Genomic DNA, 13,138 nt, shown 5'->3' with positions numbered 1-13,138 from the left:
CATATATAATGCAAACATGCAGATAAAGTTCTTTAAAAGTGATATTTAGGATCGTATTTAGGTATTGTTGAAACAAACAGACATCAGCTGTTTTGTTTTTGAGCGGTTTTCTTAGCATTTTGGCGGATTTAAAATGTTTTATCTGATGACTTGGTTTAACCTGGACATAACAATGTAACAATCTGGCAACCCATGGTGGATCACTGTCCGCTCCATTTGTTCGGCTGTCTGTTGATTGCATTTAGCTCATGTAGCAATGTTTACTTCAAATTATGGAGCATTTTGGGAGTTTATAATGCTCTCAAAATCCTGTTCCAATTCCACTTTATGATTCAGACTCTCAGAGAAAAATGGCTGAGATTCTCAATAGTGCCCTCGTTTCATTTGAATCACAGTGTTTTGATACACTGCTTTGAAGCATGTATCGAGGTGAAAAAGCCACGTCACTCTCCTAAAAAAGATTTTGTTAAGTCACAGTTTTTAAACGTTTTGAATCTTTTCTGGCATTTTGGCCCGTGTCTAATGCCAGGTTTACACCACAGGACTACAGTCCTTCTCACATATTACTGTGTTCATCTGCTATATAATATATTTAACTGAAATTTCTGATCCGAACAACCAATCATTAATAAAGTAAAAACATGAAAATGACCAGGGATTCCCAAACTATTTATACCACTGTATAGGAAAATTATCAAAACCTAAAGAAGTGGACTGAGCACATCCCAAGTACTCATTCCTGCTAAGGTAGAAGAAGAAGCCAAAGTTACAGGTTTTTCTTGATTGTTTACACAAATTTGCTGAAACCATGTCTCATACTCTAAGAACTCTACACACAAATAAAACACACACACACACACACACACATGCACGCAATGGACAATGTTATCTCTACTTAAAATGGTGGTTTGTTTTCAGATGACACACACAAATCATCGTATGAATAGACATTTATAAGAACCAGTTGAACACAGATGAGCTCAGTGTAAAACACTATGATAAATGGAAAACACTTCTCCATTCACCATAATGACTTAGTCCTTATGTTCAGTGTTACACTTACAATAGACAGCTCATTCAATACATATATTGTAAAATATTTATAATATTTATAATATAACACACAAATACACAGTAAAAATATTTTATTTCCACAAAAACAGTGTCCACAGTGTACATCCCAATCAGTACAAATGTCCACAAATGCACACACAGTCGTCTACATATAAAACAACAGAAGAATTTACTGTATAAAGTTACAGTAAAAAAAAAGAAAACTATGCTCCATCCTCTCTTCTGTTTCAGTCTGGCCTCAGCACCTTATCCACTTCAAACAAATTGAAATTTTAGTCAAAGACAACACAAAATGCAGTTTTTAAATGAAGGTTTTTTTTAAGGGCGAATAATAAAAAAACATAATTGTGGTTTATCACAGTTCAATTTCCCTAGGCACACCCAGGCCTGATTACTGCCTCAACTGCCTCAACTGCCTCAAGAAATACCTTAAATAGGACCTGCCTGACGAAGCGAAGTAGATCAAAAGATACAAAAAAAAATCCAAAGAAATTCAAGACCAAAAAAGAAAGTAAGTAATTAAGATCTATCAGTCTGGAAAAGGTTATAATGCCATTTCTAAAGTTTTGGGACTCCAGCAAACCACAGTGAGAATCATTATCCACAAATGGTAAAAAGATGGAACAGTGGTGAACCTTCCCAGGAGTGGCCGGCCAACCAAAATTACCCCAAGAGTGCAGAGACGACTCATCCAAGAGGCCACAAAATGCCCCAAAACAACATCAAAAGAACTGCAGGCCTCACTTGCCTCAGTAAAGGTCAGTGTTCCTGACTCCACCATAAGAAAGAGACTGGACAAAAATGGCCTGCATGTCAGAGTGCCAAGATAAACAACCACTGCTGAGCAAAAAGAACATTAAAGCTCATCTTGATGATCCTCAAGACTTTTGGGAAGATTCTCTGTGGAATGATGAGACAAAAATGAAACCTTTTGGAAGGTGTGTCCCATTACATCTGGCGTAAAAGTAACAACGCATTTCAGAAAAAGAACCTCATACCTACAGTAAAACATGGTGGTGGTAGTGTGATGGTCTGGGGCTGTTTTGCTGCATCAGGATCTGGAAGACTTGCTGTGATAAATGAAAACATAAATCCCGCTGTTTACCAAAAAGTCCTTGGGTTCTGCAGCAGGATAATGTTCCAAAACACACCAGCAAGTCCACCTCTGAATGGCTGAAGAAAAACACAGTGAAGATTCTGGAGTGGCCTAGTCAAAGTCCTGACCTGAATCCTATTGAGACGCTGTGGCATGACCTTAAAAAGGTGGTTCATGCTCGAGAACCCTCCACAATGTGACGGAATTACAACAATTCTGTAAAAATAAGTGGAGCCAAAATTGTGAAAGCTCTGTGAAAGACTCATTGTAAGTTCCTGCAAACACTTGATTGCAGTTGTTGCAATTAAGGGTCGTAAAACCAGTTATTAGATTTAGATTTCTGTAGGTTTGGATGTATTTTTCTGCCTTAATAATAAAAACCTTAATTTAAAAACTGCAATTTGTGTTTAGTTGTGTTTTCTTTGATCTGAAACCATAGACTGTGTATAGGTGGACAGAGCATCGTCTCTCAAAAGTGAAGCCACCACAGGTCGGGCGCTCCCTGCTGTTCGGCTGCAGAAAGCTGTGTAACCTCACCCATCCCCATAGGTTTCAATGGCAAAACAGACAACTTTCAATCACGTTTTTTTTTTCTAATATACTGTAATTCTACCTCCATTATTTAAATGCAGCAGCTAGTGTAACCTCTGCTTATATTGTTAAATGTTTATATCCCAACAGAATTCGTTTTTTAAAACGTTATACAGCTCTATTCAAAAAAGGTGTGGTTATTGTAAAAGGGCTGGGTTACACCTAGCCGGGGTGGGACCAATGACTGTTTGAGCTCTGTGGAGGCAGCCCTCAGGGGCGGGGTTATTCAAATGAGTAGGCTGTCTCTCCACAGTCTTTCTCTCTCCTCTGGTCTCTACTGCGCAGACTCGGGTTTCAGAATCGCCAACATGGAGGAAGATTTTGGCTTCATTTTCATTGAATGAATGGAAACGGCGACACGGCGTCCATCTTTTTTACAGTCTCTGATACGAACCATATAAAAGTGACAAACATGCAACAAAAAAATAAATCCTGAAGGGGCAAACACTTTTTCACTCCACAGTAATTTATACAGTGTTGAGAGTATGGATCAATTGTGGGATTGTATAGGACTTACTTGCACATAGTTATATATCAAATCTTTTTACTATTTCTGATTTGCGTTTAAATGGCTCCCTGTAGATCTGCTTCATGCTCAGATGATTTCTGCGCAAAACACGTTCCAGCATTGATAAGCTTACCTCATCAATATTTTGAAATATCTCATTGTTTTCTATTATTTGTGTTGTATTTTCTGCAATGTTATGTCCTTATTTCATAGGACCATGTTCAAATTTCAGTTTTCTGTTCAGCAGACAGAAAGAAGTCTCATCCGCCTTGTGCTGGTAATCTTTTCAGGACAATACTGTAAATGTGCCCAACAGTGTGTAGTTGGTTAGAGGGAGAGTTTGTGTTATTTGGTGTTAAAGTTTGATAATGTTATTTGTAGTTTTGTTTTCAGTGCTTCATTTTGCTGGATATATAACGTATTTTGCAGGTTATGTTTGTGGTTTTGTAAATTGTATTTATTATTTTTTATAAAACCAGCCTAGTTTACAAAAAAAGGGTTTTAGCAATTGTAAAGAAAACTGTAATGATGACTTTAAAATGCATTTTTTGTTTTGATTAATTATTTTAATTGCATTTTAAAGTCATCATTATATATATTTGAAGTAAAGTTTTTTTTAAAGAATTAAAGGGAGTAGTTTTTTTTTTCTGTTTACTCCATCAGTGTGTAGTGTTTGGATGAATAAATAGAATTTAACAGAAGCTGAAAGTGTGAAACATTCCGTATGATGTGTGAGAGGTTTCAGAAACTGGATCTCAGAGACTGTAAAAGACTAAAATACACTAAATTCCTCTTTATACCACATTTATTTCAGACATATTCAAATATAACATCATAATTTAATTAACTTCAGACATTTTCAAATATTTCAGCAATCGATCAACACAAACATACAGTATATATAAATCATATTTATTCATATTAATAAAACAGTAACTTTACACACTCTCTCACTCTTGCTCACACACACACACACACACACACTTATATACACACACAGACACTCTTTTATACACACACATGCGTGTGCGCACAAACACACTCTCGCTCTTGCTCACACACACACACACTCTTACACACACACACAGACACTCTTTTATACACACACATGCGTGTGCGCACAAACACACTCTCGCTCTTGCTCAAACATACACACATGCGCACACACACTCTTGCTGACACACACACACACACACTTACTGTCTCACTCTCTGTCTCTTGCTCACACACACACTTTCTTGCTCTTTCTCACACACACACTCTCTCTCTTGCTCACACATACGCTCACACAAACACACACACGCACACACTCTCTCTCTCACACAAACACACACACTATTCTATATCACACAGACGCACTGAGGAGCCAGGATAATAAATAAGTCTGACCCCAGCATAGAGCGGTTCAGTGAATGTGGTGTAGAATGTGTGTAGGTGTGTGAGTGTTTGGGTGTGTGAGGGTGTGTGTGAGTGTGTGTGTGTATGAGAGGAGATGGTGTAGAAGGACAGAGTGCCGGCGGGACAGTCCACATACACTCCTACTCTGTTAGAGGGAGAGGGAGGAGGAGGGAGAGCAGTTCTGTTATTATTGTGATGAACAGAGTAACTGTTATTATAGCTCTCCAGACTCCAGGACTTTTCATTCCCTCCAAACTGAGAGTCTGAACCTGATCCTTTCCTGCTGATGGTTTTATAACTCAGAGCTACATCAGCTCCTCCTCCTCCGCTCCACTCAGCCTCCCAGTAACAGCGTCCAGTAACTCTCTCTCTACTCAGAACCTGCTCACACCAATCAAATCTCTCTGGATGATCAGGATACGGCTGCTGCCCTCCTCCAAACTCCACCCTCCTGTTCTCTTCACTCAGAGAGAGAGATCTGTGTGCTGTGTTTGGATCCAGTGTGAGATCACAGCCGTCTGAACACAAGAACACACATTAGAGAGAGAGAGTGTGCATATGTGTGTGTGTGTGAATGTTTATTTGTGTGTAAATGTATGTGGATGTGTATGTGTGTGTGTGTGTATTTGAGTGCGTGTGTGTGTGTGTTTGTATGTGTGAGTTTAAGTGTGTGTGTATGTAAGTGTGTGTGTGTGTGTGTATTTGAGTATGTGTATGTGTGTGTGCGTGTGTATGTATTTGAGTGTGTGTGTGAATGGAGGTGTGTGTGTGTGTGTGAATGGAGATGTGTGTGTGTGTAAATGTTTATGTGTGTGTAAATGTATGTGGACGTGTATGAGTGTGTATTTGAGTATGTGTGTGTGTGAGTGTGTGTTTGAGTGTGTGTGTGTGTGTGTGTGTGTGTGTGTGTGTGTGTTTGAGTGTGTGTGTGTGTGAATAGAGGTGTGTGTGTATTTGATTGTGTGTGTGAATAGAAGTGTGTGTGTATTTGAATGTGTGTGTGTGTGTGAATGGAGGGGTGTGTGTATTTGAGTGTGTGTTTGTGTGTGTGTGTGTGTGTATGTGAATGGAGGTGTGTTTGAGTGTGTGTGTGTGAATGGAGGTGTGTGTGTATTTGAGTGTGTGTTTGTGTGTGTGTGTGTGTGTGTGTGTGTGTATTTGAGTGTCTGTGTGTGTGTGAATAGAGGTGTGTGTGTACTTACATTTTTTAAATCCTGATTTCATCCAGGTTTCACCTGCATATTCCAACCTATCACACACACACACACACACACACACACACACACACACACACACACAGTGAATTTTTTACATTGTGTTTTTAAACTGACAATCACAAAACATTTTCACATTCTCTTTTTCTCTTGTTCCCTTTTCTGTTTCTCTGATTTTCCCTGTTTCTTTTTCTCCATGTTTCTTTTTGAACCATAACCCACTTTTTTCCTCTTTCTCTGTTTCTCTTTATTCCTGTTTATTTCAATACTTTTCTCTTTCCCTGTTTCTGTCATTTTTCCCATTTCTCTTTAACTTAGTTTTTTTCTCTTTTTTTGTAACACTCTTTTTCCCTGTTTCTCTCCATTTCTCTGTTTTCTGTAAGTCTTTTAAATTATATCTATATAGCACTTTTTTTCTACAAATTTCATGAAGCAGCTTTACAGAGATACGGGTCCAAGTCTGTTTTGCTAACATTGTTGTTGACAAATCTACAATAAGTAAACATTAAACAAGAATGAAGGTCATGGGAGGACACCACGGAGGAAACCACTGCTGTCCAAAATAAAAAAAATAACTAAAAACACTGCTGCATGTGTGATGTTTTTAAAGGAGCACCTGGATGTTTCACAGCGCTACTGGCAAAATATAATATGGACAGATGAAACAAAAATTTAGTTATTTGGGAAAAAAAACTCCCAAGTTTATCAAGTTGTGACTTAGATGAGGATCAGAACACATTTAATTGCCAATGTATGCAGTGTGTAAACCCTCACATTTCTGTAAATATTTATTACATTTTGTCATGGGACATCACTGAATATATGAAACTGTAATACAATGTAAAGTAGTCAGTGTACAGCAGTGTTAATTTCGTTGACAAATAATTTTCGTCATAGTTTTTGTCAACAAAGCTTTTAATCAAGACGAAAACGAGACGATAACTAAATAAAAACAGAATTAAAAAAATTAAAAACGAGACGAAATTAACTGACATTTTTACCAACAAATAAAAACGAGAAGAAAATGTTTAGCAGGGACGACATCCAATCAGAACTGATTTAGTTTTGTGAAAGGTAGGGACCAGTTAGAAAGAGATCCAATCACTACTACTTTAGCGAAGGCGGAGAGGTGGGACTAGCGGGGTAGTCATCCAATCAGTACCGGTCTCTCTCCTGCAGCAGCAGCAACGTAACCACAAAGCTAACCCAGCTAACTGAAGAACTGAGACTAAAACACTTAGAGCTGTAAAAAGGCCTAATGTGGGCTTTCCTTGCACTGAAACTTATTTTAAAGACAAATCTTAACGAGGCTTAATGCACTAAAACAAAGAGCCAGAAACAACAAACTTCTCATTTATTTTACTTAATCAGAATCTTCATAAGATAAACAAACCACTGTAACCCACATTACTAGCCCACTGTAAAATCCAGAGAGGCTGGGGGTAAACAGGCTGGATAAGCAGCTCTAGCAGTAGAATATGGTGTATTTTTTGTTTGCTGGTGTAGTTGGTCTGTCAGTATAATCAGGGTGATGTTGGACCAGTATAATTAGAGCTCATACCGATAGAGTAGCGTGATTAAACCAGTGGAATCAGGGGAGCTGCTGGTTGTTTAGAATGAAAACCTGCAGCCACTCCAGCACAACACTGCCAGCTGTGTCTCTCCTGCCCTAAAGACTCTTAGCACAGAGATCACTGTTAAATAAACACTCTCTCTAACATTTAAAAGATGATCTTAATCTACAAAGCTTTTAGGATAACGGGTCCAGATCAGTGGCTACTCAGCTCTGTGATCTGCCCACTGTTACTCCCAGCATGACCTTCACTGCAGTGTTACTGGGAAATATTAAACCAGTACAGACAGATGGGATTTATCATCATGTTTCCTGTGTGAACCTGATATAAATCAGATCTTTTCTTTATATGGTGAACAGATTTGTTACCTACCTATTGCATGCCGGAAAAGGACCAAGAGACATGGACTGCACTACTTCAACTGCTCGACTCTGACCTCGCTACTTTAAAGTCCATTGATTTAAGCTAGTGATTATTTTTTTCATTAGTTATATATTCATTATATTATTTTAAAATAAAGTTAATGTTATACCAGGGTCTCTAGTCTCTCTGTAAGTTATAAATGTGTATATTGGCATTGGCTTATATATAAAGGTGTGATAATGAATATCATCACTGGGCTAGAATTACCACATCGGTGAAACCTAAATGGGTAATTTATAAGGAAAGTTGGGGGATAGCTGTCTAGATTGATGCTGATTTACAATATTTCCCAGTTCACTAAATTGTTCAAAAGTCAGAATGTTTATTAACAGTTTAAATATAGATTTTGTTTTATAGTTTTTATTTTATAGCTGTGGGTCTTTAACCAGTAATCAGGATCCTCCAGATCCAGTTCATATTAAAACACAGGAACTGAACACAGATGTGAAGTTTCTTCGTGGTGTGAGAGCTACTAGTTACTACATACTGTTGTCGGGTTTATATTCTTCTTTGTTTTATTTTTTTCTGGATTTATGCTGTGTAACTCATCCCTCAGTTTCTGAGATGCTGAAACTGTTCCAACTCCAGATTGTTCGGTCTGATTGTGTGATGTGTGCTTGTAAACAGTTTTTTTATGTGTGCACTTATTTACGCAAAACAAACATTTTCATTTATTTTTTCTAAATACAATCACAGTTAATAACTGCTGTTTTGACCCACACTTCATTTGTTACACAGCCCAAGCTGTAGCGTTTCTGTAATCTTTGTAAACTTCGTGATCTCCATCAGGGTAGATCAGCTATAATCCACAGCAGACAGAAGTACGCAAACTGTATATGAAGTGTTACTTCATGTGACAGTTGAGGAATGCCCACACCTGTATAAGTTGTGAGGTGTTATCTTGTGAGTAAAGTTATACACTGGGCAGCAGGTTTATGGAAAGGGTTTAAATGAGGCCTGATAGTGGGTGCCAGATAGATGGTGTCACGTGCTGTAACACATATTTTTAAATATTTTCTAATCAAGTAAATTTACCAAGAGCCAACCGTTTAAACAATTAATATTTTTTATTTATTTATTGATTTCATTAATTTTTATTTTATTTAGGTTCTTAAACAAATCATTAGGGTCTTCCAGATGATTCATATTTTTACTCAAATTAAAACAGTAACAGAACATAAATGTGAACCACAGATATTATATACTATAATGTATTGGTATATATGCTATTACAGCAGAGCAGATGCTTTATTAAGTGTGACCTATAATCTGTAAAGCTTTATTAAGTACAGTATCAGCAGATGACTACAGATTACAGTCGTTTAAAATAATCTACAAAGCTGAACATACCTGAGAGTCTCCAGGCTGCAGTGTGGATCCTCCAGTAGAGCAGAGAGCAGATTCACTCCTGACTCTCCTGGGTGGTTGTAGGTCAGATCCAGTTCTTTCAGGTGTGATGGATTTAGAGCTGAAGCCAGAGAAGGACATCCTTCCTCTGTGACCAAACAACCAGACAATCTGCAGAGAGGAGAGAAAGAGACAAAGTGACAGATCTAAACAGAGCAAAACACCACCAAACAATCAGAACTGCTCAGCCACCTGGATGCTGCACTGCCTACAGGACTGTCCCTAATGCAGTATCTCATCCAATTATATGAATTTAATGTTAAACATCCAACTGCAGGAGCTGAACTGAGGGAAATGGAGTTAGTGATCTTTAATACAGATTCAAAGCAACAATTGTCAGTTAAGGACAAAAAAACTGATACCCCGCTCTTCTTTTAGAAATTAGTTGCAAATGGAAATGCTTTGGTATTCACATGTTAATTTATTTTGTTTGTATTTTTTTTATGTATATAATATAATTTCCCAAATGGACATAAAACATAAAACTGGACATGACATTTTTACTATTTCACCTTTTGGAACTCAGTTGCTTCCTGTTAACATGAATGAGTTTTTTTTACACATTTCTCCTGGTTTAGGACCATTCGTCTTCTGTGAGCTGCTCCAGGTCTGTCCGTTTTGAAGGGTGCCTTTTCCCAACTGTAGTTCTGAGAGCTCTTTACAGGCATTTCATAGAATTTATATTTGGACCCTTATTTTTTGTGTGTGTCAACCTCATCCATCTGCAATGTCAGAGAGCCAGCTGCAGACCAGCAGTTTAAAGTCTTTCCGTAGTTTAAGAAAAGCTAAAGTTAGTGACAAGTTTTTTTCCTTAACTCAAGAGTTACTAAAGCCTGCTAGAGGAATTACAGTCTCAGATTACCATCTACCAGTACTTTATTCACTTTTTCAAAACTCTAAATACAACACACCTACCTCATACAATTAATAAAATAGTTTATTTCTGGTTAACTGGTTGGGCCACCCTTAGCACCAATAACTGAAATTAAGCGTTTGCAGTAACTTGCAATGAGTCTTTCAGAGAGCTGTGAAATTTTTGCTCCACAATTACAGAATAGTTGTAATTTCGCCACAGATTTTTCCAGTATAATCCACCTTTTTAAGATGCATCTCAATAGGATTCAGGTCAGGACTTTGTAATGGTCACTCCAAAGTGGTCAAGAACAGACAACCGGACGTTCTCCTTCAGGACTTTTTGGTAGACAGCGGAATCCATGGTTCCATTTATCACAGCAAGACTTCCAGGTTCTGAAGCAGCAAAACAGCCCCAATAATCACACTACCCACTGTAAACAACTGTAATGTTCCTTGTACAATTTAGAACATTAGTTGTCTGAAAATCTCTTTCATGTCTGTAAACAGTAATTGTAAAAATGTTGAATCGAATCAGAAATTGGATTTTGGAGCTTATGAATCAGAATCTAATCGATTCTGTAATTCAGTTGCCATTAAGATCATGAAAAACAGATCCCTTAATTCTGGAAAAAAATTGGTTATGAATTTATAAATGATTATGGAATAAATTCACAGAACTATCACCTGAGAATCTCCAGTTTACAGTGTGAACTCTTCAACCCAGCAGAGAGCAGCTCCACTCCTGAATCCTGAAGGTCATTGTTAGTGAGGTCCAGCTCTTTCAGGGAGGAGTTTTCTGACTGTAAAACTGATCCCAAATACTCACAAGACTGTTCTCCAAGATTACATAAAGCCAGTCTGAAAGAAAAGAGAAAGAAAGTCAGTATCTCTTACAAAATACTAAAAGTGAAATTTCTTAAAGAAATAAAAAAAGAAATCAGCAATGTTATTGGGTGATGTAACTAAAATGACACTTATTTCATATTTTAACTGCTATAAAGTAGTTGGAGTAAGAAACAGAAGTCTCTCATACAGTGATTCTAGTGAGCTTCAGTAAACTGCTACTATATTCAGCTACAGATATAATCAGTAATCAGAGATAGATCTGTCTAGTAGATCTGTTTCAGTAATCGGAGTGAGTTGTCTTCTCTGTTTTAGTCAGATGAATCTTTCAAATATGATGGAAATGTCTTCACCAGTGGTCCGATATTCTAGTTTGATATGTTTTCACTAAAGCTACCAATACCAGCCACTACACTGCACTACACTAGGCTTTATTTGTATACTAGAGGTTTATAACCCACCAAAAACCTTTTACATAACAAAAATAGCTACATTATTTTACTCAGACACTGCTCATGGATTAGCAAATGGGGTGGATAACATTATGTAAAAATAAGATAACATACGGGACTGAATAATAAAAGTATTGTTGCAATGTAGATATGAGAGAAATTATGCTGGCTGTTTGTGTGTTTTGCTAGCGGCAAACTCCGCTTTGAAATAAAAGGAACAAATCTTCAGTAGAAAATAAAGTCAGAAGTTACCCACTCTTTCACTAATGTTTGTGGAGGCAGTATACATTCATAGGTGCTTGGTTTTATACACATGTGGCCATGGAAGTGATTGAAAACCATTACTTCAATGACTTGGATGGGTGAGCCGATAAAGTCAGCACAGTGTATACCAGGACAATTGATTGAGCTTTATGGAGATGCAGATTTTATTTTCCAGCAGGACTTGGCACCTGCCTACACTGCCAAAAATATCAATATCTGGTTTATTTTTAAATATATTCCAGTTTAATTGTGTAATTTTACTGCTAATATACACTGATTAAAGGTATGTGTGTTTAGTGTAAAGCACAACCTTGTCCTCCGCTGGTAAAATCTGATAATATTTCAACACACTAAATGTCTTGTACATAAGATTAAAAAATACTACTACATCTAAAAATAACAACATTCACTCAATTGGTATATTTGGGAGTAGGACTAGACAATAAGGCCAAAATCTGTAACAATACATTCTTTAACTCGGTCAATACAATATAATTCTGATATTAATATAAACAGTATAAAAGCCACTGACTGTGGTGTACGTAACCAAGCATTGACGTTGTCAAGCTACAGAAGCTAATGGTGTTCTGCCCTTTCTGCGTGATTTAAATACAGTCAGGGCTGGACTGTTAATCTGGCGTACCAGGCATTTGCCGATGCTGTTGGATTTTTTTTTTCTTTTTCTAAGAGAACGACCCACAATTTAAAGGGGGCGGCCCATTGGCATATCTTCAAAATAGACAGTGGACTGGACCAATCAGGATATAGGACGAAAGCAGCCCCACCCTCTCTCCGCTAGTCCACTGAACTCCCACTACGCTCAGTGTTGAGCACGTATATTAAAGGAGAGGCAGCATAGAGAAACAGAAGCAGCAAAAATAGTTGTGCGGAGAAGTTACGCACGAAGAAATTCTCTGTAGCTGCTACAAAATGTGCAAAAATCACAGACATGTTCGCTGCTGTAGCCTCCGCTCTGTCCTCCGTAGAAGAAGACAGAGGCAGCAGACAGGGAGATGCAGGATTGTGACGGAGAAACCGAGGGACAGACTGAGCAGGAATGTGTAAGCAGGTAACGTTAGTAAAGTCAGGACAACACAGGGACTTTGAAGTGATGGAGGTAACGTTAGCTCTATTACATGAGAATAATGAGCAATGGCTGATAAAATAGCAAACGGTCAAGAATGAGAAGTGTTGGATGAGCAGCAAGTGTATATTTTAGGCTACATTATAGTATGTTAGATATTTAGGTTAAAGCTGTGTTGAAAGGCCGCATAGTTTGAGTTTGAAGCCTCTATGCTGTGGTTCAACATGTTTTAAAAAGCACTAAAACAAGTGAAATAAAAGATTTTAAAATGATAAATTATCAGTTAATTAAAAAAGTAAGTTTAAAAATATAAAAGTAATATTAGCAAAAGGTATGCCCACACTGAATAAGAGTA

General features: G+C 37.5%; 1 protein-coding gene across 7 annotated transcripts in view; it reads right to left on the bottom strand.

The window, feature by feature from the left end:
* Positions 1 to 4,056: 4,056 nt before the first annotated feature.
* The window catches only part of LOC125785735 (NACHT, LRR and PYD domains-containing protein 12-like), a 46,588-nt gene continuing 37,506 nt past the window's right edge, over positions 4,057 to 13,138 (bottom strand). For all 7 annotated transcript variants that reach the window (XM_049469802.1, XM_049469803.1, XM_049469805.1 and 4 more), the window contains 4 exons: positions 10,825 to 10,998; positions 9,229 to 9,396; positions 5,870 to 5,916; positions 4,057 to 5,185 (listed from right to left, as the gene is read on the bottom strand). In XM_049469802.1, coding sequence (XP_049325759.1) covers positions 4,605 to 5,185; positions 5,870 to 5,916; positions 9,229 to 9,396; positions 10,825 to 10,998 — 970 coding nt within the window. In that variant the 3' untranslated portion in view covers positions 4,057 to 4,604. The remainder of the gene's footprint in view (positions 5,186 to 5,869; positions 5,917 to 9,228; positions 9,397 to 10,824; positions 10,999 to 13,138) is intronic.

Source organism: Astyanax mexicanus, chromosome 21 (genome assembly GCF_023375975.1).
Source record: "Astyanax mexicanus isolate ESR-SI-001 chromosome 21, AstMex3_surface, whole genome shotgun sequence".
In the NCBI taxonomy this organism is placed as follows: Eukaryota; Metazoa; Chordata; class Actinopteri; order Characiformes; family Acestrorhamphidae; genus Astyanax; species Astyanax mexicanus.
The sequence above is the reverse complement of the archived record's forward strand: the minus strand, read 5'-3'. Positions and strand labels throughout refer to the sequence as shown.